At 37.2% G+C, this 24,482-nt stretch overlaps 2 protein-coding genes across 2 annotated transcripts; one reads left to right on the top strand and one right to left on the bottom strand.

The window, feature by feature from the left end:
- Positions 1 to 2,954: 2,954 nt before the first annotated feature.
- Positions 2,955 to 5,624, bottom strand: LOC114173574. Its single transcript, XM_028058060.1, has 2 exons — positions 5,285 to 5,624; positions 2,955 to 3,778 (listed from the first exon to the last, which is right to left on the bottom strand). The coding sequence occupies exons 1-2, from the start codon at positions 5,622 to 5,624 to the stop codon at positions 2,955 to 2,957; spliced, it is 1,164 nt and encodes a 387-aa protein (XP_027913861.1).
- Positions 5,625 to 8,271: 2,647 nt separating this feature from the next.
- On the top strand, positions 8,272 to 9,344 carry LOC114173572 (protein MAIN-LIKE 2-like). Its single transcript, XM_028058058.1, has 2 exons — positions 8,272 to 9,042; positions 9,234 to 9,344. The coding sequence occupies exons 1-2, from the start codon at positions 8,272 to 8,274 to the stop codon at positions 9,342 to 9,344; spliced, it is 882 nt and encodes a 293-aa protein (XP_027913859.1).
- The last annotated feature ends 15,138 nt before the right edge of the window (positions 9,345 to 24,482 follow it).

Genomic DNA, 24,482 nt, shown 5'->3' with positions numbered 1-24,482 from the left:
GACACATGTTTGATTGAATTACTATGTCAAAGCATGAGGTGGGTGAATATGCATGAGTAAAGATGGTTTATGGGTGGTGAATGATGAGTTGGGCATGATCTTGGTATGGAATATACATGAATGGTTGGTTATATATGTTGTCATGAATTTGGTATGAGCAATAATGTTACATTGATGGTTGGAATCATGGTTTTGGTTTGGTTAGGACGTAATTCCACGATAGTTTTGTGGTGGTGCCTCATTGGTTATGGTGTAATTCCATGGGTCTCTAGGTGAGATCTCATGGTGGTGCCTCAGTTGGTCAGGACGTAATTCCATGACCCCTGCTAGTGGGAGTTCATGGTGGTGCCTTATTTATATAATTAAGTAAGGATTCAAGGAAAGGATTGCATCCTGACACTCTAATAAGTCAGTTAGTCTCGCATAGAGTCTACTAACTCAAGTGGTGACAGTAACAGGAGGCCTGAAACACTTCAAGGGCTAACCTTGTGTGGGGGATGTAACACTTGAACAATTAGCTCGGTAGAGCAGTAAAGGCCACCACAAGTGCAAGCATCCGTTGAATCCGACTAATTATATGTATCTGGATGAGTCGTGTCTTGAGTCTTAGTGTATTGTTTGCAGAGTCATAACATGATTGGATGACATATAAATATTGGGTTGTGAAAGTGTATGTAACTGCATGATAAATCATTTTCTACTCTAGCTTACCCTTTTTCCTGTTTGATTGTTATATGTGTGGTCTTCTCTCTTTGTGATGATCATCAATTTATTGATGTGAGCAGAGGCGAGAAATCCTCGTGGCCAACAGGGAAATGGTGACTTCGTTGCTTAGCCTGCTTGGACTGGATTCCGTTTATTAGAACTTTTCTTTTAGGGCTACGACCCATGTATTATCTTGTCACTGGGCTTTATTTTGAATTACTGTTGACCTTTTACTATACTTCGTTACTAGCATCGTGGTGTGCCTTAGTTCTTTCCTGTTTTCTTTTGAACAACTGTAAGGAGTAACATTTATACTCCAAGACCGTGCCATTATATTATTCTGTGTGACGCTTCTTTTGATTAGGGTTATTAATTAAATAGGGTCTTAAAAAAACATGTCTTTTTTTTTTTCTTTTTTTTCTTTTACTTTTTTCTTTATTTTATTCAAAAAAAATAAAATTGTTCATGTATCGTATCTAAGATGTATCATGTGATATTGTTAGTAACACCGGAGAAACAACTCACTCCAGAAAATATTTTCCCTAACATATTTCATGCTTTGAAAAGTTCTTCCCATGTAGGAATATTTCGAAAAACTAATTCTAAAAGATATTAAATGCATTTAAGAGAGTTTATTATAAAATCTAATTCCAGAAAACATTATGAAATACGTTTCAAGGATTTCAGAAATTTTATTCCAAAAATCACAATTCGAAAAAATTATTCTAAAAGTTTCATTTTGGAAATCCTATTATGAAAATTCCGAAAAACTTGATGTGGAAAATTTTTAAATAGGCAATTTGAAATCAGTTTTTTGGAAAGGCAAAATAGTCATTTTAAAAATTTGAAGAGGAGGGCAAAGAAATTGTGTTCACTAAGTGAAAGCCCAAAATACTGCTCTTACTTTTGACATGCCCAAAATAATATATATATATATATATATATATATATATATATATATATATATATATATATATATATATCAAATTATTAGTAAATAGATATATTAAATAGATTTTATTATTTTAATATAATCAAATATTATATCTGGGAGATATTAAATAATTAATTATTATATTATAATATCTTTAAAATATAATATAATATATAATAAATTATTATATCATAAGATAATAATTATACATATCTTGAAAATATTTTATAATATTTTAGGAATATATACATAAATTGGCTCGGAAATTAGAAAAAATATAAGTAATCGTTACTGATGGATGATAGAGTTTTATCATTATCCATTAATTGTAGCTATATTGAGTGTATTCGGACCAAGGAAAATAATATATCTAAAAAACTGTGATTTTTTTCCATGTAGCACACTTTTTCCAAAATATTCCCTGGATAACATACTTTGCATAATATTTACATGCATAGCAAAGTTTTATTTTACGTTGAGAATTCGGTTTCCGGGCAATCGAATTCTAAATTCAATTTTGCAATTTTTTTTTCTTATACGAGTCTGAATTCGGTTCCAGGGACCCGTACTTTTTTTTTAAATGATGGAAACATAAAGTTTTTTTAAAATAAATATAATTAATTTTTATTTTTGTTATCAATAAAATAGAAATAATTAAATAAAATATTTTAAATAATAGAATTATAAATGTGTTATTAGTTATTAGAAAAAAAATAATTATATTTGTTTTTGAATTTGTTGATTTTAAAATTGATATAATTAATTTTTTTTAAAAAATAGATAAGAGTAAAAAAAAATTAAAAAAATCGAATTAGTAATGTTTTATTAGTTATTTGAGGTGTTATTTGAAAAAATAGTAAAATAAAGAATAATTTATTGTGTTTATGAATTTGTAAATTGAAAAAAATGAATTTGTATTGTATAGTAAGTGATTTTATGTGTAATTTCAAAATATAAAATTCAATTTAATTTTAAATTTTGTTTCATAATTTGTGAAGTATGAATTTTTTTTTTGTAATATGTGTTAACCAAAATTGGAATTATAAGCTTCTTTTAATTTTGGATAATTGTTAAAAATTTTATATTTTAAACATTGTAAATTTGTCTAAATTAATTTAGAAATGAAGGAAATAATTAAAATAATTTAAAACGATTTTATTATTGTATATGAAATTAATTTTTTATATGTTTTTGGTTTATGTAAAATAAGTAAGAATAAAAGATAATAAGAAAAGATGTGCTATTGAATGGAATGAAGTTTATATTTATCAAAGACAAATCAAAGTACAACATAAACTAAGTGGTTTGATGCAGATCATGAAAGTGCAGGGTTATTAGGACAATGATTTCTTATGTGTCCTTCAGTTCTATAATAGGAACACTTTCTTGATTGTCTTCCTTCCCTAATGTCCATCTCAGTCCTAATTCTACTTGATTTAGGACGACCCTTCTCAGTCCTTTTTGTGGCAGGATGAGGCCAAACCTGTGGCCTTTGGTATGGTGGCCAATATTCTTCATGTCTTAACTCGCCAAATAAATTGTCATATACTTTGACAATGACATCCAACCTGTAATGTGGACTTATGTACATGCTGAAGTCGTGATGTGCATGCTTGCAAGCTGCAATAACATGTGAACATGGTAGATGTAGTTTTTGAAACTTTCCACAATCGCACCACCTTTCATCTAACCTGACTACAAATTTTCCTGCCGGACGAACCTCTCTGGGATTGACCATCTCCTCCACTCTAAATCTTGTAGTATTTCTATCAAATTCAACGACGTGGTGCGTGTTGGACTTGGAGTCCGCATTTTGTGGGAAGTTCATCGCATATTCAGAATACACATGACCAGCACTAAGCATTGCAGTTATTTGTCTACCTCTTTTGGTAAAGTATGTGTTGCACCTGGTGTACGTGGCCAATACTATGGATGAAATTGGCAAATTTCTTGTCTTCTTCAAGAAAAAATTTATTACTTCAGCCAAATTTGTTGTTACGTGACCCCACCTTCTTCCTTGATCATATGCAAGACACCATTGTTCCCTTGGAATTTGGTCAACCCAAGCTGCTGCTTCTGAGTTGTCTTCTCTAATGATGTTGTAGTAGTAGTTACAACGTGGCTCCGTCAATGCGTACGCTGCAAATATAATTTTAAGAATAATTTGAGTTAATATTGGGTGTGGATAATTGACAGCCAAAAAATGAAAAGGACATATTTACATGTAATAACTTACCCATGTTGATGAGGTCCTTTTTAGAGTTGTATTCTTGAATCCTTTTGTAAAATTTTGTGCAATGTGTCGAATACAAAACACTTGTATGGAATTATGGCGGTCTGACATTAAGCATAAATTCTGTTGAGGCGTAATGTGTATCCTTAGGTTTTTAAGGAAAAAAAACCAAGCTTCAGCGGTTTCACCCTCTACTATAGCAAATGCGATGGGGAAAATGTTATTTCTCCCATCTTGTGCAACAGCTACTAGAATGGTGCCCCTATACCTTCTGTAAAGGAAAGTCCCATTGACTTGGACTATTGGTTTGCAAAATGAGAAGCCATCAATGCATGGTTTGAATGTCCAGAACACCCTTCGAAAGTGTTGTTGGTTTTGTAGGACGTCATCCCTATCTATAATTGGACTGGTTTTCAACTTGTATACAAATCCAGACAAATAAGTTTGCATGGCTTGTAGTAGGCACGACAATCAGTTGTATGATTGTTCCCAGTTTCCGTACACATCTTCAATTACTTGTTGTTTCGCCAACCATGCCTTTCTGTAGGTTGTGTTATATCCCATAGAGGTATGGATGGAAGAAATTATTGTTGCAATTGGTGTGGATGGGTTTGACTCCACCATTTGTCTTACGTGTTGAAAAATTATTCTTGAGCACAGGTGTCTGTGGTCTTGTGTTATGAGTTGTGTGGCACATGTGTGCACACCTTCAACTTTTCTAATTTCCCACACTTGGTCCCTTGTACGTAATATTGCCTGACATTTCCAAGGACACAACTGTTGTACACATTGCACCCTCAACCTTGTGGTGTTTGAGTGTGTCTTTTTGTAGGTGCAATGGTTTGTTATGTGGTACCTATTTAAAGCATCTAGAAGTTGTTCCTTTGTTTGGAACCTCATTCCTTGGGTCAGTGTACCAACATCGTGGTCAATGTTGTCATTCAACATTGTGTGGTGGTCATATGCGTTTGGGAATTCTTGGTGTGGGCTTGGGTTGTATTCCTCATATAATTGGAAGTGTTGTGGTGGGTTATAGGGGACATGTGTCTGAGGGTGAGGGTCTTGTTGTTGTATGGGGTGGACATCTAGTGTTTGGTCATGGTCATCATGTTCATAAAAAAATATATTGTCCTCATCTTCATTAAATGCGTCTAAGGATGCTGGAGGTAGACCTAGGTTTTCAACTTCTACCATAACTGGAGGAGAGGACCTTTGGGTGTTGTGATGTGCGGGAGTTTGAAAAATATTTGAGGTAGACGGACCGGTTAATAGTTCGGTATATGATTGTATATCATTTCCCCAATCCCCTAGGTAAGTAATGTTAAGGTCAAATAGTTGTTGTGGTTCAGTGTTTGGATGTGGATGTTGCGCATCAAAATGTGTTAAAGAAATATTTTCAGAAGGTCTCGTACCTGAGTTGTAGGTGATGCAGAGTTCAATAGATGTAACAGTTGGGGTGACTTGTATCATGTCGAAAGCGCCATCCAAGTCGTCGTCATCTTGGATCTGAGTGGTTGTGTATGTCACATGTTGGCCACAAACTTTAGTCGGAAATTTAAAGTGAATAACTGAAACTCCATCCCTTGGATCTCTATTTGCTTTCTCCATTATTATGCGAATAAGTTTGGATAAGCCGAAACCTCTATGGATGCGGATCATGATTGTCTTTGCAGATGCAAAGTAGGCACTAGTTTGAGCGTCACTAGCAATTTCTCCATCGTCGTATACACAGACAAACATTGACCCTTCCATCTTAGGTTGTAGTTGAACCTAACTTTCGATGATTTTTCAGAGTGCAGAGAAATTGCAAGATTAAGATTGTGACTTTAGAAAGTGATGGTAGTCTTTTATACCGAAATTAAAGTTATCATGTGACTTTCTATATGAACATGTGACTTGACGAGATTTAATGTTATCATGTGAGTGGCACGAGCTTTTATGTACTCATGTGATTCACACGACTTCGTATGTACCCATGTGAGTGGCACAAATTATTATGAACCCATGTGACGGGCACGACCTTCGATGTTAGCATGTGACTTGAGAACATTTTATAAGAGATTAGCATTTCATCATCCCCATTATGTAAGTTCAAATTCATTGAAATTAAAAGTTGCATAAACATATGATGAAAAAGAACGTAATAAATAAAATTACATACTTTAAATAAGAAAATATAAACCTCAATCTAAGTTGAGGGACATGTTGAAGTTATTAGAAAATTCAAAATAAACTTCGTCAGGGATTGCACTTCTATGCTTTGTTGTAATAAAGGCCATTATCTCAACTGAAAGATGACATGCTTTTGTCGTTCCCATGTAAAAAATGGACTCAACATTGTCATCTCCACACATCGTACAAGATCGATAGTGCATAATGTCGCCCGATATGAAGATCGGTAACCTGTAACGTAAGTCGACTTCATAGTCGTCCAACGTTGCACCATTGAATTCCTTGAGGATTGCTTGCTTAAGTTGGGACAGCATCATAGTATTTATTATGGTCACCCATGCCGTGTTGGAGCTAATGTATGTATCAGAATAGTTATCTTCAGCATAGATGCTGCCATTGTAGTACACCAACACAGTGAATGCTGTAGATGTCATTGAGGGGTAGGAGTGATATCGCACTGACTTGATTAGATTGATGAATGAATTTATGAAGGGCATTATTTATAGCCTGATTGGCTCAGTGTGGGATACAACAATGACAATTTTTGTTTGTTTATGTTAATGGTTTAGATTCAAAGTAGACAAATCGAACGCACAAGATTTAGATCCACTTTGCTGATCAACCAATGACTTTTTGATAGTGGTTTGTTTTGTAGTGATCTTTATTATGTGTTACAACTTTAATTATTTCGCATGTGATATGTCAGGTTATAATAAAAAGCACTGCACCTGATGAGTAGTATGCTCTAGTCAATGTCATCATGTGAAAGCAACATCACATACACAGTTCATATACACACTGCACGATGAATTCTAATAAGACTTTATCCCACTTTACTTTATCACGTGAACCCACTTTATTGCAAGGGTCAACATTTTTTTTTGACCATGAAGTAACCAATCCGCTTATAAATTATTAGGTCGTTCAGTTCACAACCATAACTGCTTATTACCAAAACAAAGATGGTGCTCCATCACGAAAATGACATTCACAATAGTTTTCTTGTTGCTGTTAACTACGAAGGTCGCATTAATTGTGCTTTTTATGTGTCAACTACTATGAATTTACAAATGTTGAAAGAAGAAATTGCAAGCTATCGTTGCTGCAGTCAAGGAAGAAGAGTCAAAGATGTATGGTTTCACAAGCCTGTGTTAAGACGTTGGGATCAGTATGAAACAATTAAGCTCATTAAGAATGATGATGTTCGCGACATGGTTGTCTTCTTCCTTCCACTCCCACATGATCTCCCAATGAAGCTTTCCGTGACCTTACATCCTGCTGAAGGTGACAATTTGGATGCAACAACCTCAACTGCAACTAGTAATGTCGATGATTAAGGCTTAGTTCGTTATGTGTTTATGGAAGTCTTTAAATTATGTGTTGTAATGTTTGTCATTGGTACTTAATTTCCAATAAAGACTTAAGTGTGTGCAATGTAAAAAAAGTATTTGTGTGTAATGGAACTTTTATTGAAGTACTAAGTACCTGTTTTTGAAGGACATTATCTACGGTTTAATATTTGTTATCGTATCTTAAACTTCTGTCATTGATTCAATTCCATAAGACACTATTGTCATTAACACAAGAAATAAAATTTACAAAGTCATTCACTTGAATTCGGTGTACACCTTCTTTTACAACTAAGCACAAATTGTCCTTGCACATTAATCCCTTGTTAGATTCACATTAATGACCCTTTATTAGTACTGAGCACCTATTCTAAACCTAATTTATGTAAAATTAAATAAAATATGTTGGTATTCACAAATATTTCGTTGTTTGGGCCATAGTTCTGAAAAGGTCTCTACACTGTGTAGTCACCATCATGCAGGCTTTAGTCAACCTCATGCAGACTTTAGTCACCATCATGCAGGCTTTAGTCACCAACATCGACAGGCTTTAGTCACCATCATGTTGTGCAAAAAACGTGTAAGGAATGTGATTCGTTTGTGTAATCCAACGGCTAACTTTTCCCTTGGCAAGTCTTGAGTCGTCTATAAATGTTGAATGTTGTTGTTTTCAATTCAAGTTATCGTCATCAAATCTACAAAGAGTTTATCAAGATGTTGTTATGGAAACCACAACAACACAGGGCCACATACATTTCTGCTCGGGTATGTTAATTGCATTTTTAATTTACACACGTAATTATTAAAAATAATCACATCTTTTTCTTTTTTTGGTTTAGGACACGGAAGGGAGCATTGTGTTGTCTTATTGTCACTCAATGCCAGAACCTCATCCAAGTATTGTGCCTGTAATACAAGAAGCAGGGTTTGGCGGTGTGGCTAAATTGCGACATCTAAAGGTTGACCATTGTTTAGTCACTGCCTTGGTTGAAAGATGGAGGCCTGAAACACACACATTTCACTTTCCAACTGGAGAATGCACCATAACCTTGGAAGATGTGTCACTTCAATTGGGTCTTTGTGTTGACGGACATCCTATCATTGGTCCAACTATGTTGGATTGGGACGAGATGTGTGATAACTTATTAGGTTTAACACCAGTAAAGGGGGAATCCATTGTCGGTTCTATGATAAAACTTAAATGGTTAAGGGATAATTTGTTGCCTATAGATGAAAATTCTAGTATTGAGGTCATTCATACACATGCTAGGGCCTATATATTAGGAATGATAGGTGGTGTTTTAATGCCAGATAAAACTGGAAATAAAGTACATTTAATGTACTTGAACTACTTGAGTAATCTTCGAAGAACCAGTAGATATAGTTGGGGTTCAGCGTGTTTGGCTGTCTTGTACAGAGAGATGTGCAGAGCAACCGATGCACGTGCAAGGACTATGGGTAGATGTGCTTCGTTGTTACAATCATGGGCATGGTTTCACATGCCTTTTCTTGCACCCATTTCAAGAGTTCCACCAACTTTCCCACTAGTTCGCCAATGGAGCGACGGTCGAGTATTGAACTACAGAAATGTCCCCCACAATGATTTAGTCGGATACCGAGCAAGGATAGATCACATGCAACAAAATCAGGTAACATTATAGATTTGTGTACCGATAAATGGTTGTAACTTAATGATTGACATTTTCAATGATTGTTGTAGTTTATTTGAGTTCCTTATGAGGGATTGGGCTCTATAATTGATGTTGGAGCATATCGTGACCAAGCAATATGGATATCATGCACAAGTTTAATTTGTTTTGCCATTGTCGAATGACACCAGTCCAACAGGGTCAAGTTACAATTTCGCCTATCACAGGACATCCCTGAAGAACCCAACAACCTTGATCATTTACATAAAGTAGACATGAGGGGGCGACAAGATGAGAACTAGGTTACTAGACATGCGCAATGGATATAGGTATGGAATAACCAGCGTGACCTTACGTTGACTGAAGTACCGATGCTTGGGCCACTTCAACACACAATGGAGTACATGTCATGGTATACTTCAAACTCATTTTTATATTTGTCAGTTCCATAAATGTTAAATGATCCTAGAATGCATCGTCAATCAACATCGACAAATGTCCCTCTACCACCACAAACTACGCATGACTTAAACACTCCTCCTCCACCACAAGGTATGGAGGGAATAAGGAATTCAATTTCACCAAACTCAGAACTAGGCATACCAAGTATGTTTGCAACTTATGATAAAACTCCACCTTTTGCACAACCGTGGTTGCATACATATTCCCAAAGTCTAAATTTCTTTGAAGGTTTGCATCAACCACAACAAGACTCAGTTTACTACGTCCACAATCCTTACACACAAGCATCATCATCTGCTGCAAATGATGATCATGAACCTGATGAGGAACATGAACGACCACCTTCACAGGTTGAAGAACCTAGACCTGAAGTGCATAGGAGGAACCCCACCAGAAACAGGCGTCGACCTCGGTGTGGAACTGGACACCACTACGGTGATTAAAAGGACAAATATGTACTTTAATATTGTATTACATATGTATTAGGTTGTCTTTATGTGTTTGTAAGAGTTTGTCATGTTTAACACAAATTCGCATATCAGTAATGCAAGAACTTAATCATTCCAAATGCTTCATTGCTAAATAGTGAACAACAACTTCTTTAGATAAAGTGAACAAGTTCAACCATCTTAAAGTACAATGTTAAAACATATAAAAGAAAACTAAATATGAACAAAGTTGTCACACTTCTCAAGGCATGAAAGTGCCACTATTGAAGTTCATGTGCAAAACATTGCACTTGGGTTACCATTTATTAAGTCACGGGTTGACACATAGGGAATGAATTCATATGTTGTTAATTAAATTACAAAAATTTTATTCCTTAACTCACCAACATATACTCCCCACGAGAGTGAAGATTGAAATAAGTTTTGTACATCCTTTCACACATGTTCAAAATGTATACTACAGGTTAGCACTTATGTACCAATGGGTAACCAAAAATACTGCACACTGGTAGTGAAGAAGAAATATATACACCTTTAGTTTCCTTTTCCAAACAACAAATAGGGGCAAACTAGATTCACTTGAAGGAATATGAGTATGAAGATTTAACTTTATCATATGAACTCAAGGCATGAAAGTGCCACTATTGAAGTTATTGAAGAAAGAAAAAATTCATGTGCAAAACATTGCACCTGGGTTACCATTTATTAAGTCACGGGTTGGCACATCGGGAATGAATTCATATGTTGTTAATTAAATTACAAATATTGTATTCCTTGACTCACCAACATATACTCCCCACTGATAATGAAGAGAGTGAAGATTGAAATAAGTTTTGTACATCCTTTCACACATGTTCAAAATGTATACCATAGGTTAGCACTTATGTATCCATGGGTAAGCAAAAATACTGCACAGTGGTTTCACACATCCTTTCACACTTTCTGCTTTTTCCCTTCCAATTTGCATTTCCACCTTTTGTTTTTTCTCTTTTCGCATGCTTCCAAAGAAAACCAACGTGAAAATTGAAAAGAATTAAAAAAAAAAGAAAGTGACAATAAAACGTCAAGTTGTGAGTGAAGTTCTCAATAAATGGATGTTAATATATCATTTTCCTTAAACTTAATACCTACTATAAATTCTAACAATAAATTTTACATTATTTATTTTTGTGTAAAAATAAATATTTTATCAATAAAATTCTGATAAACAAATCAAAATACAAATATATAAATAAAAAATAATTCATACTTCAAACAAATTTTTTAATTTAAAATATTTAATAAACATTAAAAATAAATAATACAACACCACATTAAACATTATATATTAAATAATTTATTTAATTATTTCTATTTTATTGATAAAAAAATAAAAATTAATTATATTTATTTTAAAAAAACTTTATGTTTCCATCATTAAAAAAAAACCAGTACAGAATTCGGGTCCCTAGGGACCCAATTCAGACTGGTACGAGAAAAAAAAATTGCAAAATTGAATTTAGAATTCGGTTGCCCGGAAACCGAATTCTCAAAGTAAAATAAAATTGTGCTATGCATGTAAATATTGTGCACAGTATGCTATCCGGGGAATATTTTGGAAAAAGTGTGCTACATGGGGAAAAAATCAAAAAACTGTGCCTCATTAAGATCTTTATCAGTAAAAAAATCCAATTTATGAAAAATAATAAAATTAAGGAAAAATAGTACACATCTCTTCATGAGAATCAATTCTTCAATTATTGCTTGTTAGTGTGTGAATTATAACATACAGAAAAGGAAAAATTTTCAATGCAATAATTTCATTAATCAATGTATTATATTATAAATATTTTAAAATTATTAAAAAATATTATTACAAATAATAATGTATCTAATATAATAAATTGTGAACGTATAAATATAACCATTATAAATATATAGAAAATCAAAACTAATTAACTAATAACAATATAAAAATGTTGTACGACAAAATTATATATATGTTCAATAATATATAAATATATGTGTAAGGATGGACTATATAAAAGTAAGAAATTAGGAATGAATAAATGCAAACTGTTTCGGGTGTAGGGACCAAGCACCTACTTCCAACACTCAAATTACCCTTGAGTCCTTTGTCCTTTGTCCTCCTTAATGAGCTTATATAGTTCTTTCTCTTGCTTAGCGTCTTCTCTCCTCTCATTTGGCTGGTCGGGCGATCGGGGTACCTGTCTAAAAGGTTCCGATACTTAAGTCAGTTTAAGACTGATCGGTAGGTAGCAGTCAATGCTGTAATAAAATGCGAGTTGAAGGTGCTAACCAACTTACCTTGGGTTTCTATTTATAGTTTTTGGTTTGGGCCTGTGATTAGGGTTTCTTAATCATGGCCCAATTGCGTTTTAAACCTGATTATTGATCCAGGTTTTGGAGTGGCCGCACAACCGATGGGTCGTGCGTCCTGTCGGTTGTCTTCATAAATGAGGGTCCGCCTGACCGATGGTCCTCGGTCTGCCTGACCGATGGTCCGACGATAGGCCATACTGTACACAAGCCCCCCAAGCCTTGAGCAATGTTAGAGATGAAGTGAAAAGGGTTTATCAAAAAGCCCAATCGAGGCATAATGAAATGATAGGATTCTTTGTTGATGACGATCAGCTTACGTGTTTGCCTCACTTTGGTTATTTATTTGTTAAGTAGCTCGCGTAGAGGCGTTCGTTTTGACAGCGCGTGTCACTTATACCCTATCGCAGTTCCGTTTGACCGCTTGGGTCAGTGCTGTTCAAATGGGGCTTTCGAGAAAGCTCACCCCTTGATCGAACAAGCTAGGTTCGGGTCCCGTAAGGAGCATCGGTTGGTCGACCATCATTGAAAAGCTATTTTTAGCTAAGTTATTGTAAAGCCCTGTAGGGGTGTTCCTTTTGACAGCGTGTGTCACTTATACCCTATCGGGGTTTTGTTTGACCGCTTTGGTCGGTCGGTCGGCATTGGAAAGCAATTTTTAGCTGTTATTGTAAAGTCCTATAGGGGCGTTCCTTTTGACAGCGCGTGTCACTTATACCCTATCAGAGTTTCGTTTGACCGCTTGGGTCGATGCTGTTCGAACGGGGCTTTAGAGAAAGCTCACCCCTTGATCGAACAAGCTTGGTTCGGGTCCCGTAGGGAGCCTCGATCGGCCTATCGACCCATCGGCCTATCGGCATTGAAAAGCTATTTTTAGCTAAGTTATTGTAAAGCCATGTAGGGGCGTTCCTTTTGACATCGCGTGTCACTTATACCCTATCGGGGTTTCGTTGGACCACTTGGGTCGGTGCTGTTCGAACGGGGCTTTCGAGGAAGCTCGCCCTTTGATCGAACAGGCTTGGTTAGGGTCCCGTAGGGAGCCTCGGTCGGCCTATCGGCTCATCGGCCTATCGACATTGGAAAGCTATTTTTAGCTAAGTTATTGTAAAGCCCTGTAGGGGCATTCCTTTTGACAACGCGTGTCACTTATACCCTATCGGGGTTTCGTTTGACCGCTTGGGTCGGTGCTGTTCGAAGGAGGCTTTCGAGGAAGCTCACCCTTTGATCGAACATGCTTAGTTCGGGTCCCGTAGGGAGCCCCAGTCGACCTATCGGCCTATCTTCCATCCTCTGCTGCACGAGTGTCTACTCACCCCTCCGACTACAGGCCACGACCTGATAGTCCACACGTGGGAATAACTTTGCCACAACATCTCACCGTGACACCAAGTGGAGCTCCCCAAAACAAACATAAGTTTGTAGTTGTTCCAGACTGTAACATCCCTAGGGAATATTACTTAAAAATAAATAATAAAAGAAATAATTATATTAAAAGTCATCTCGATAAAAATCCCAACGCGAGAAAATTTTAAATTCATTAAAAGAGCGTGCCAAAACTCATAACATAAACATCAGAGTGTTACAAATTTCCAAAATTTCATGTTCATAATAAAACATAATAAATACACGAGGGAAAAACCCTAGCTCTAATCCTCAAAGCTAGCCCTCACTCCGTCGGCTGGATATCATCAGCTCCACCTGTATCAATATCTGCTCCCGTGTAACGAATCACACGATCATCGCCATACACAAACACACAAACAAGAAAGGGTGAGCTGTGAAAATAGAATAACAGGTATGTAAAAAAATAAGATGACATCATATACCCATCTTATTAATTCTACTTATTTCTTGGCCAAGACCTTAACCCCCAAGGCTTTAAAGCCCTCCAATCATATAAATGGTTAGCCTTGGACTCGGGAACATGATGCTCACACGAACCTGCCCGCTCGTGGTCTTGCCTCTACGAACCTCCCCGCTCGTAGTCCTGCTCTACGAACCTCCCCGCTCGCAGTCCTGCTCTACGGACTTGCCCGCCCGTAGTCCAACATATGTGATCCACCAGCCCCGTACCTCCCCGCACGTGGCATCTCTCAACGTGAGCACGGAACATACGAACCTACCTCGCTCGTATCCCCACGTGAGAGTAACTGGATATGAACCTCCCCGCTCATATCATCACATGTTAACCACCATCCATGAACCTACCCGCTCATGGCACAGCATCTCCCAATCCAAGTGTAGCATCATAGCTCAAACAACACACCAAGAAAACAAAAGACAGCAGCATCTCCGCCTGGCTCTGCCCACACGCCGCCAGGTGAAATTGCTCAAGACCGCCTGCGGTATTCACTAACCGCCAGGCGCCAGCGTCCTCTCAGACCCACTACTTTCTCGTCACCGCCTGGCGGAGCACACCGTGCCGCCAGGCGATGAAACAATACAGGGACCACTGACGCTAGTCCCATCGCCTGGCGCACCTACCCGTGCCGCCAGGCGCTGTATCAGTAGTAGAACGTCTTTAGTTTTTAACACCTCAATCAATCTAATTTGCTACGTGGCTCCATTCCAAGCGCCCAAATAAAGACTCCTCTATGGAATGCACATTATTGTTAGTCTACAACTATCATAAATATCAAGCACCTAAACTTTACAATGGCCAAACCATCGATTTAAGTTTTCACAGTACCTGAGCATTAACATAGTCAACAATTCAATATCTTCCCTCACACTACCAAGTATACTACACTGTAATAGCCAAAGCTTTACTTCCCTTATTCTTAGAATACTTTTTCCATAATTCCTCATGCATAATCATACTCAACCACAATTTTCCTCCAGTACCTATAACTTTAATCCTATGCAATAAATAACATGACCAATTATCATCCCCTAGTGCATATATCCCCAATTGTCACCTAGCATAAGTAAGTCTTATTCAGTACCTATCCAGTCACACGTAAACAAATACTAGGCTTCCAACCAGGATCTCTTAACTAAAATTTTCCCTTCTCCCTTTCCTCCTTTGATAATCCATTCAACACCATAAACTACCATCCTCACAGTTAATCACCATAGTACGTCGTCCCTTTCTATGTTACCAAATTATCGTGGACCTCACACACTCCAAATCCTCCCTCAGTTTCTATTTCCAAAATCTCGCAGAACTGCCTCCTGACCGCGCTATCGCCTGGCGGCGCTTTGCTTGCCGCCAGGCGGAGCATCAGTGCCTGCACTAACCAGGCTTATTCACACCTGCGACAAGGTCCACCCTTTTACCAGTTTTCATTCCCATCACTTATACTCTCGAGATATAACAATACATATATAATTGACTAGTTTCCTGACCTTAATTCAATTCATATAGGCCTCTCGATCTTTACCCTCTCGAATAACCCGATTCGATTCATGCACGAGTATACCTAGGACTTTACCATACTCTGAATTTCAATTGATTTTAGACCAACAAGGTATCCAATAAAAGCTATACAAATAAATTTCAGAACCCATACTGGCTCTCATACATACAACATCAAAACCACGAAAATAAAACGCGAACAGAGTCGCGCCGCCTGGCAGAAATTCATCGCCGCCAGGCGGATCATGCCAAATCAAGAACAACATAGCAAACCTGATGTGCCGCCTGGCGGTAGGGGATGAACCGCCAGGCAGTTTCTGGAAAAATCCAGAAACTCCAATCAAATAGTGCAGAAACGATACAGGAATCATGCTATAATTCAAGGCATTGTACAATTATTCAATTACAATCACAAAAGACCGAAAACAACTCCCTTAACCTGGAAATTGCTTCAAATTTCGAATTGGTGTGAGTGTGCTCCAATCAAAATCTCCTTTGCCCTTGCTCACACTCCCACGCTAGTTTCTTCTCCTCACTTTCCCTCTGCTTTCAGTCCCAATTCACCAGAACCTTCTGTCCAAGTCTTCCACGTACCACAACACCTCTCCTTTCACTAATTCACTCTCTCTTTTTGGCTTATGAGTAATCTATTCACTCATTAACTTTCCTAAACGAAAATTACCTTAAATGGGGTTTAATAGCTATTCAGTGGATCATCAATATGATTTTTCAGCCCCTTAGACAACTAAGTTAAGCTGCCCTTTTCAAATTCCATGCAAAAATAAAAGTGCCCTAAAAAGGAAGTTTAATTTGATTCTTAGCAAGACTTGAACCCATAACCCATCAATTAGCAGCTCAAGTGCACAACCAATTCAACCAATTCACAATTGTTAATTCCATCCATTCTAAGGTTATGTGCCCACATCATGCATTCCGGTATATAGCATAAAAATTCATAATTTAAATAACACAAAATGGCACACATAGGACTCGAACTCAAGTCCTCTCACACAATCAAAGTACTGTCAACCACATGAGCTAGTACTTTTCCATGTCATAGTTCCTCACATTAATTGTTTTAAATGTTTCTATTACCCGCCATAATTAAATAATTATTTAAATAACTATTTAATTTTCTCGGGTCTTACACAAACTTCCAAAACTCTATTTGAATGCACTGAAGAGGGCAATCACTCAAACCTCGTCGTACGAGCCACAACTCGCACACTCCACTGGACTTCCTAAACCACCAGGCTACAACCTAGAGTGGTCACGCGTTACCCCAATACAAGATGCACTCGTAATTGGGCCCCCAGCCAAAACCTCGCATCATGAACATCACCTAAAGTTGTGTAGAAACTCTTCATCGCGGACCATCACTGGACCAAAACCGTTTGGCGCGCATCACACGCCGCTAGACGGAATATAGGTCCAGACCGCCTGGCAGGCATCTCACACCGCTAGGCACCAAGCACCATCAGGAAATTTGCTGCACCGTCACCGCCTAGCGGACCTCCAGCCTGCCGCAAGGGGCCACGCACCATCAAGGCTACTGTTGCACCATTCCGCCTGGCAGAACCATCCCTACCGCCAGGCGCCCTGCTCGCACTGTGACTATTGTCACTGATTTATGTTCCGTCCGCCTGGCGGCTCGGCCATGCCGCTAGGCGCCATACCAGTAGCGCAATGCTACTGGTTTCTTGGCACTTGAACAAATCCCCAAAGAATCTCAATCATACAACACACCAATTGATAGTATAATTATGGCACTCCAAGCAAGGTTCTATTGCTACTTTAACATCCATACAATTTAATCATGGAACCAATAATTTTTCGATATAGCATATATCCCTTACACCACCCAAACAGTGAAGCATGCAATATAGCCCACTTTCCAAGTATCAATCTTCTTCATACAAGCCAATCCCCTCAACCAAATTACACATTCTACTGTACATTCCTTATCTTACTATTAGGCTAATGCAAAAATTATCCAATTTGCATCACCCCGTACCCTAATTACAAAATTCACATAACGATGGTCCTTATCTTATTTCCTTACACAACATTATTAATTCAGTGAAAACCTTCCCATCATCACATTAGCATACATACGAGAATTACAGTTTATCACATACCACAAAGTATTTAAAATAGTCCCTACACTATATTTCACTAACCCCTTTCACTTGTTTCAACCTCCTTTATTCTCTATGTAATTATATTCATACCCACTCTTAATTTTAGTCATGATTACAAAACACCCCCAACTATTTTACCAACATTTGTCCTATCATGATTTCACGTGCACACTTCACGCATAATTCATAGATTTTCCATTTTAACATCCTTTCATCCAAAACAATGCTCTCATCAAAATACAGATCATGCTTATTCATTTTTAACTCCAACATGAACCCTAAATTCCCAAGTTCATTCACAATTCAATAACACATCACACATACATTCAATCTCAGTTCCACAAACACATAACCGCATAACAATTTTATATTTTTGTACCAGGACACAATTCAATCAGTACAATCTCTCAGCACGCAACAAAAACGAGAGCATTGGCCCAACCAGTACGTGTCGCCTGGCGGTACATACAACGCCGCTAGGCGGTGCATAGGGAAAAACCCAGAATTGGGTTCTGTGACATGTGTCGCCTGGCGGGTCTCCAACGCGCCAAGCGGTTTTTGGAAATTTCCAGAAACGCGAGATTTTAAAGCGAATCATGGCAGCACAACATCATACAGTCATCTATTTAAAAGCACAATCATATAATCAATATTAAGAACGAAGTGGAACTCCCCTAACCTGGATTCTTTGCTTAATTTGATAAATTCGCTATCTCCTCCTTGTTCGCTAATATCCTTCTTGCTCTTCTACCAACTCAGACCCAAAACCTCACCCAACACTTACCAAAACTCTCAATTTCGTGCTATGTTTCTGATAAAATTTCAACCTTGCCAAAACCTTTCCTAATACTCTAATTTTGCCTTTTAAATGGTGCTTTAAAGTTAGGTCAATAATGCAAAATGAAAATGCAACTTAATTGGTGGTTAATTGCCATTCATTATCCCATTATGGGCTGTTTTACAGCCACCCTTGGCTGCTAGAGGGTTTTCATTAACCCTTCCCATTCCATCCAAATCTAACATTAGCAAAAACAAAGTTTAATTTAGGTTCCCCCAAGGCTTGAACCCATAACCATGCAATTGCCAAGTCAATACCAAACCATCATGCCAATTCCTATTTCATGCCAACTAATATAATTCAAATATTATATTCTTAATTAACACGCACATTCATATTATTAAAACAATAAAAATTAAATAACACACAAATGGCATACTTAGGACTTGAACCTAAGCCCTCTCACACAACCAAAGTACTCTCAACCACTTGAGCTAGTACTTTTCCACATCATACCAATCAGAATTTAATTCCATAAAGGCTTCTACTACCCACATTTATTAATAATTATTTATTTAATTATTTAAATTTTGTGGGTCTTACACATATGATTGGGATAACCCATGAGATGACACATATTTACTAATGGGATATTTAACTTTGGCTTGGAGGTCTGGTTTATATTTAGCTAGAGGTTGACCACGGTTAGAACGGGGTGGAAGATTATACTGGATAGTAGTATACTCAATGTTTGATGTGTTGGTGGTCTCATGCATACAAGGATCAATTTCATGATCATTTTCGTCTAAATTAGTATCATCAAGGGTAGGATCAATCGAAACAATTTCATGATTAGTTTCAACTACATTAGTATTATCATATATAGGATCAGAAGGTACCTCTAAAGAGTCAAGTCGAACCTGTGGAGAAGATTAAGCCAATTGGTTAGGATTAGAAGGCACTGTATTATCCAAAGGAGAAGTTTCCATATTTAGGATTGGCTCACTTCCTGCAGAATGATCCTCAAACGATAATTTATCTTTACAGTATAATTTTATATCTAGGATATCAAACATACTAACTCATAATTATGCACTTCACTTTCATTGCCACCCTGAAGTATAGAATCAACATAAAAAACTATGCTCATTAAATGTCACATCCATAGAGATATAAAATTTCTTTGATGGTGGATGGTAAGCACGATAGCCTTTTTTAGTTGATCCATACCCAACAAAAACACATTTTAAAGCTCGTTCTTCAACTTTTTTACGTTGATGTGGGTGTAAGTGAACATATATAATCTAACGTCCTAGCCAAAAATTACTTATTTGCATATTAAAATAGAAATTAGTAATAAAATTGCATTTATTAAGAAGTACTTTCCCAAAAATGCGGGAAATTTAAATCTACTTCAACATGCCAATTATAACTAGAATCCATATGGCGTTCAATTATTACAAACATAAATTTTTCATAAAATCCATTACAAAATATTCCATAAACATTATTAAGTAAAAATCCCCGGTTGGCTCCACTCTGCGTCTAAGCATCCACCTGCTAACCTACATCACATCTACTCCCATGTAACGAGTTACATGATCATCGCCAAACACACATAGATAGGGTGACCTCAATTACAATAAAATTACAACATGCAATAGTAAAGCATTTAAAACCATGACTCGTGTTAGCACCCCACTACTCAACTACTCGCCTCTCCGACTATAGGCCACCACCTAATAGTCCACACGTAGAAATAATTTGCCACGGCCACGATCCGTGACACCAAGTGGATTTCCCCAATACGAACCACATTCCGTATTTGTCCCTAGACTACCAAACTCAATCAGTTACATTGAAGAGGGAAATCTTCCAGAACCCCACCGTACGAGTCACGATATCGCACACTCCACTGGAGTTCCAAAACCACCAGGCTACAACCTCGAGTGGCCACGTGTTACCCCAATACAAGTTACACTTGAAACTGACCCCCCATCAAAGCATCACATCATTACCTCCATCCAAAGTTGTGTAGAAATCCTCCTCACGATCCAACTCTGCACCCAAAATCGTTTGGCGCACCTCTCGTGTCGCTAGGCGGAACTTTGTTCCAGACCGCTTGGTAGTCTCCTTGTGTCGCCAGGTGACACTCCCTTCTAGTGTTTCTGTCAATGAACTCCGCCTGGCGAACCCTTCCCTATCGCCAGGCGCCCTTCAAGTCCAGTGGCCACTGCCACTATTTCGTATCAATATCGCTTAGCGACTCGTCCCACATCGCCAGGCGCCATACCAGTAGCGCAAATGCTACTAGTTTTTGCACTTTGGAACAGGTTCTCATGACCTCAAACACGCAACACATAAAACTTAGCACCCTTACAACTATTTAGTCATCACACTATGATTAATTTATCATACCATACAATTTATAGCTTCCAAAATAAAGTCATACTCCCATTCACCCCTCATGCACTCCATTATATCCTCATTCATATACTAAATGGAATAGGTCTCACTCTACTTAAATTGACATCACAACTATTACATAAAACCGTCCAAATAGGCAAGTATCAACATCACAGTTACACACCAAACATTTCCTTACATGCATATTAACCCATTTATTGTCCATCCACACATATCATTAATTATTCGTCATGTAAGGTTTCATCCTCACATTTTATGTTCATTTCCTAAAATCCCGCGCTAAGTTTCCAGATAACCACACCTAGAACACCAGAACACAACACGAGCAAAAATCCACATGACTGCCTACGCTTGATATGTCGCTGATGAGTGCGTATTTTTGCCCCCATTTAATGTTTTATTCTAGGTATTTAATTGAATTTGTGTGCTTAAAAAGTGATTTAATTAACAATTTTGATAATTAGGCTGTTTGAGCTTGTGCGATAAAAATGTGTTAAAAAGTGATTTTTAGCTGCATAAATTATTTTTGGATATTTTAACGTTTGTTGATGCAGTTGAAGTTAAGATTAAGCTCATTCTAGGTGGGAAAATAAATTGATTGAAGTTACAGAACACCTTTTAAATAAGTCTAAAATTAGCAAGTTCTAGAAAAATCACTTATGCACCCCCTTTTCCAAATGGGCTACAGAAAATATACTTCTACACCCCTGCCTTTGCATATTAACCAAAGTACAGTCTCAATTAAAAGTGAGAACTTTTAGATTATCCACAGTAAATTCAACCAAAGTACAGTCTCAATCAAATTTTACTATGCCTAATCATGTCTACTCTTTTATCTCCTCACCAAATAAAAATCTTAATTAATCAAAGTAAAGTCTCAATTAATTTTAGTTAGAGTAAATACCTTTAATCAAAGTAAAGTCTCAATTATTGGTAAAAACTCATTCAATCACATGAAAGTTTCTAAATAAAATCAAAGTAAAGTCTCAATTAAATTTAAAAACCCTTGAACTCATATGATCAACATGCATATAGATTTAAAATCGTTACTTTTTACGTGATTCAAAGATAAAAGACATAGATGAATGATAACCTCAACAATATTAAAAAGAACAAAGAAAATATTTCATTCTAACCTCAGAATCCATAATGAAATTACAATAGAATCAACCCAAAAATTTTAGCACTCCATGAAACACAAAATAAAATAAAAATAGAAGAAGAAAGCAAGAAATTAGGCCCCCCTAAGGGTTCCTAAATTTCGAAGTGTCGAGCTTTTTTTCTGCTTCTCACTTGGTCTCTTTATATAGGACTTGGATTGGACTTTTCGGTTACTAAAACCTCTCAAATATCTTTTAAAATAAAGATAAAGATAAATATTAAAAAAATATTTGGAGAAATAGTCAGTTTTAAAAATATTTGACAAATATAGTTGATTAATAATTTATTATATAATTAAATAAATTAATTATTTAAAGATATCTAATAAATTATCAGCAAATAATATTTGCATTAATTTTCTAAGTAAGCCATTTTCAATCTTGTAGTCCAAATTTGCTAGGAAATCCAAAATATCAATATTTACAGTTAAACCACTCTCGTTTGACTAGTCTTTGACCAGATTTGAATATTTGACCAGTTTGACCAGCTTTGACTCATTGACTGCCCTATAAGAGACTAACACGTGTCATTCCCTTCTCTCTCCCAAAATTAGGGTTTCTGCCTCCTTCATGGATTGTGTCACAGGTGTAATGCTGCCAGCGTTCCAATATACATTCGTCTTCTGGTGTGGATGAACTATAGGTGTTGCTAGTCATCGGCGCTCCAGATGCAGCAATGGTGGCTCTCGTGTGATGGAGGTTGTGGTCGCGGTTGTCGTTCTAGTTGGTGCAGTGTGAAGGATTTGTGATGGAAGCTCGCAGTAGTGATGGAGGCACTGCGTTTTACCCTGTTCTGATGAATCTCATGGAGGAATCAATGGCCACTCTGGTGTAGGCACGCTTTGGTCACGTGTTGGTGTTGTTGCAGTGCTGTTCTGGTGTGTGAACTGATGTAGAGATGAAGTTGCACGTTGTGACTCATGGCTGCTACGCGAAAATGGTTCTCACAGTTGTGTGTAGATTATGCGCTTTCTACTCTAACGAAGGTGTGCTCGGGAATGGTGCATGCAGGATGGAGGTACAGTGGTGCCCGTGACTGGTGCAGGTGTTGTCGACGAGATCCATGGCTGACGGTGCTGGGCTGTTGTTGGATGAAGGTGCCTAGGGTTTAAGGGAAGAAGATGATGATGACGTGGCACTACTTCATTGGTTGAATTTTGAGTTGTTGGATCATGACACGTGCCATTTTCTGATTGGTTAGTTTAATAAGTAGAGGATTGCCACATGGCATGATCTGAGTGGATATTAGTTTATGAGTGGAAAGAGGGGTGAAAATAAACAAAGGCAGGAGTGTAGAAGTAGATTTTCTGTAGCCCATTTGGAAAAGGGGAGTGTATATGTAGTTTAGGGGGTCCAAAAGTGATTTTTCCAGAACTTGCTAATTTTAGACTTATTTTCCCACCTAGAATGAGCTCAATCTTAACTTTAGCTGCATCAACAAACGTTAAAATATCCAAAAATAATTTATGCAGCTAAAAATAACTTTTTAACACATCTTTATCACACAAGCTCAAACAGCCTAATTATCAGAATTGTTAATTAAATCACTCTTTAAGCACACAAATTCAATTAAATACCCAAAATAAAACATTAAATGAGGGCAAAAATATACACTCATCAGTCGGTGCATACAAATTATAGGAAAATCCTAGATTTTCCAACACTTACTCGCACCCTAAAACCCTCAGTTCCAATTTCCAATATACGTTCTGACAAAATTTTAATGTTCAACATCACACCGAAATCATGCTTGTTTAATTTAATATTAATTTCATAAACATCTTATTGTTCATCACCAGAATCACGTTGATTCATTCCCCGATTCCCACATGAACCATAACCCTAAATTCATACATGATTCATACCATCATCATAAAATGACTAGCAATTATCCCATCACATCAAAATACACTCGAGTATACATCATAGATTCATCCAGGCAACATCAACAACACAGAAGAATCAAGAAGGCATCGAACTGGAGAAACCAGTTCACGTCACCTGGCGGATAACGTCACACTGCTAGGCGGTTAATTAAGAAACCCAGAATTTGGGTTCTGCAGCATGTGTCGCTTGGCAGCACATGAACTACCGCCAGGCGGCTTATGGAAAAATCAAGAAAACGAAAAGAACTCTGGAATGGCAAGGGCATACACTTCAAGTATTCCATACAATGCATATTCATACAATTAAAATCAAGACACGAAGTGGAACTACCCTAACCTGGATATTTTTGCTCAAGACAATGCTAGAATTGCCTTTTTGATGTTGGCAACATGAACCCTTAAGCTAGCTCCAATCCACTATAATTTAAGCCGAGGTTCGAACCCATAACCCTCCAATGTC

The sequence above is a fragment of the Vigna unguiculata genome, chromosome 2, assembly GCF_004118075.2.
Source record: "Vigna unguiculata cultivar IT97K-499-35 chromosome 2, ASM411807v1, whole genome shotgun sequence".
NCBI lineage: Eukaryota > Viridiplantae > Streptophyta > Magnoliopsida > Fabales > Fabaceae > Vigna > Vigna unguiculata.
Note: the sequence above shows the minus strand (reverse complement) of the source record. Positions and strands in the feature narration are given on the sequence as shown.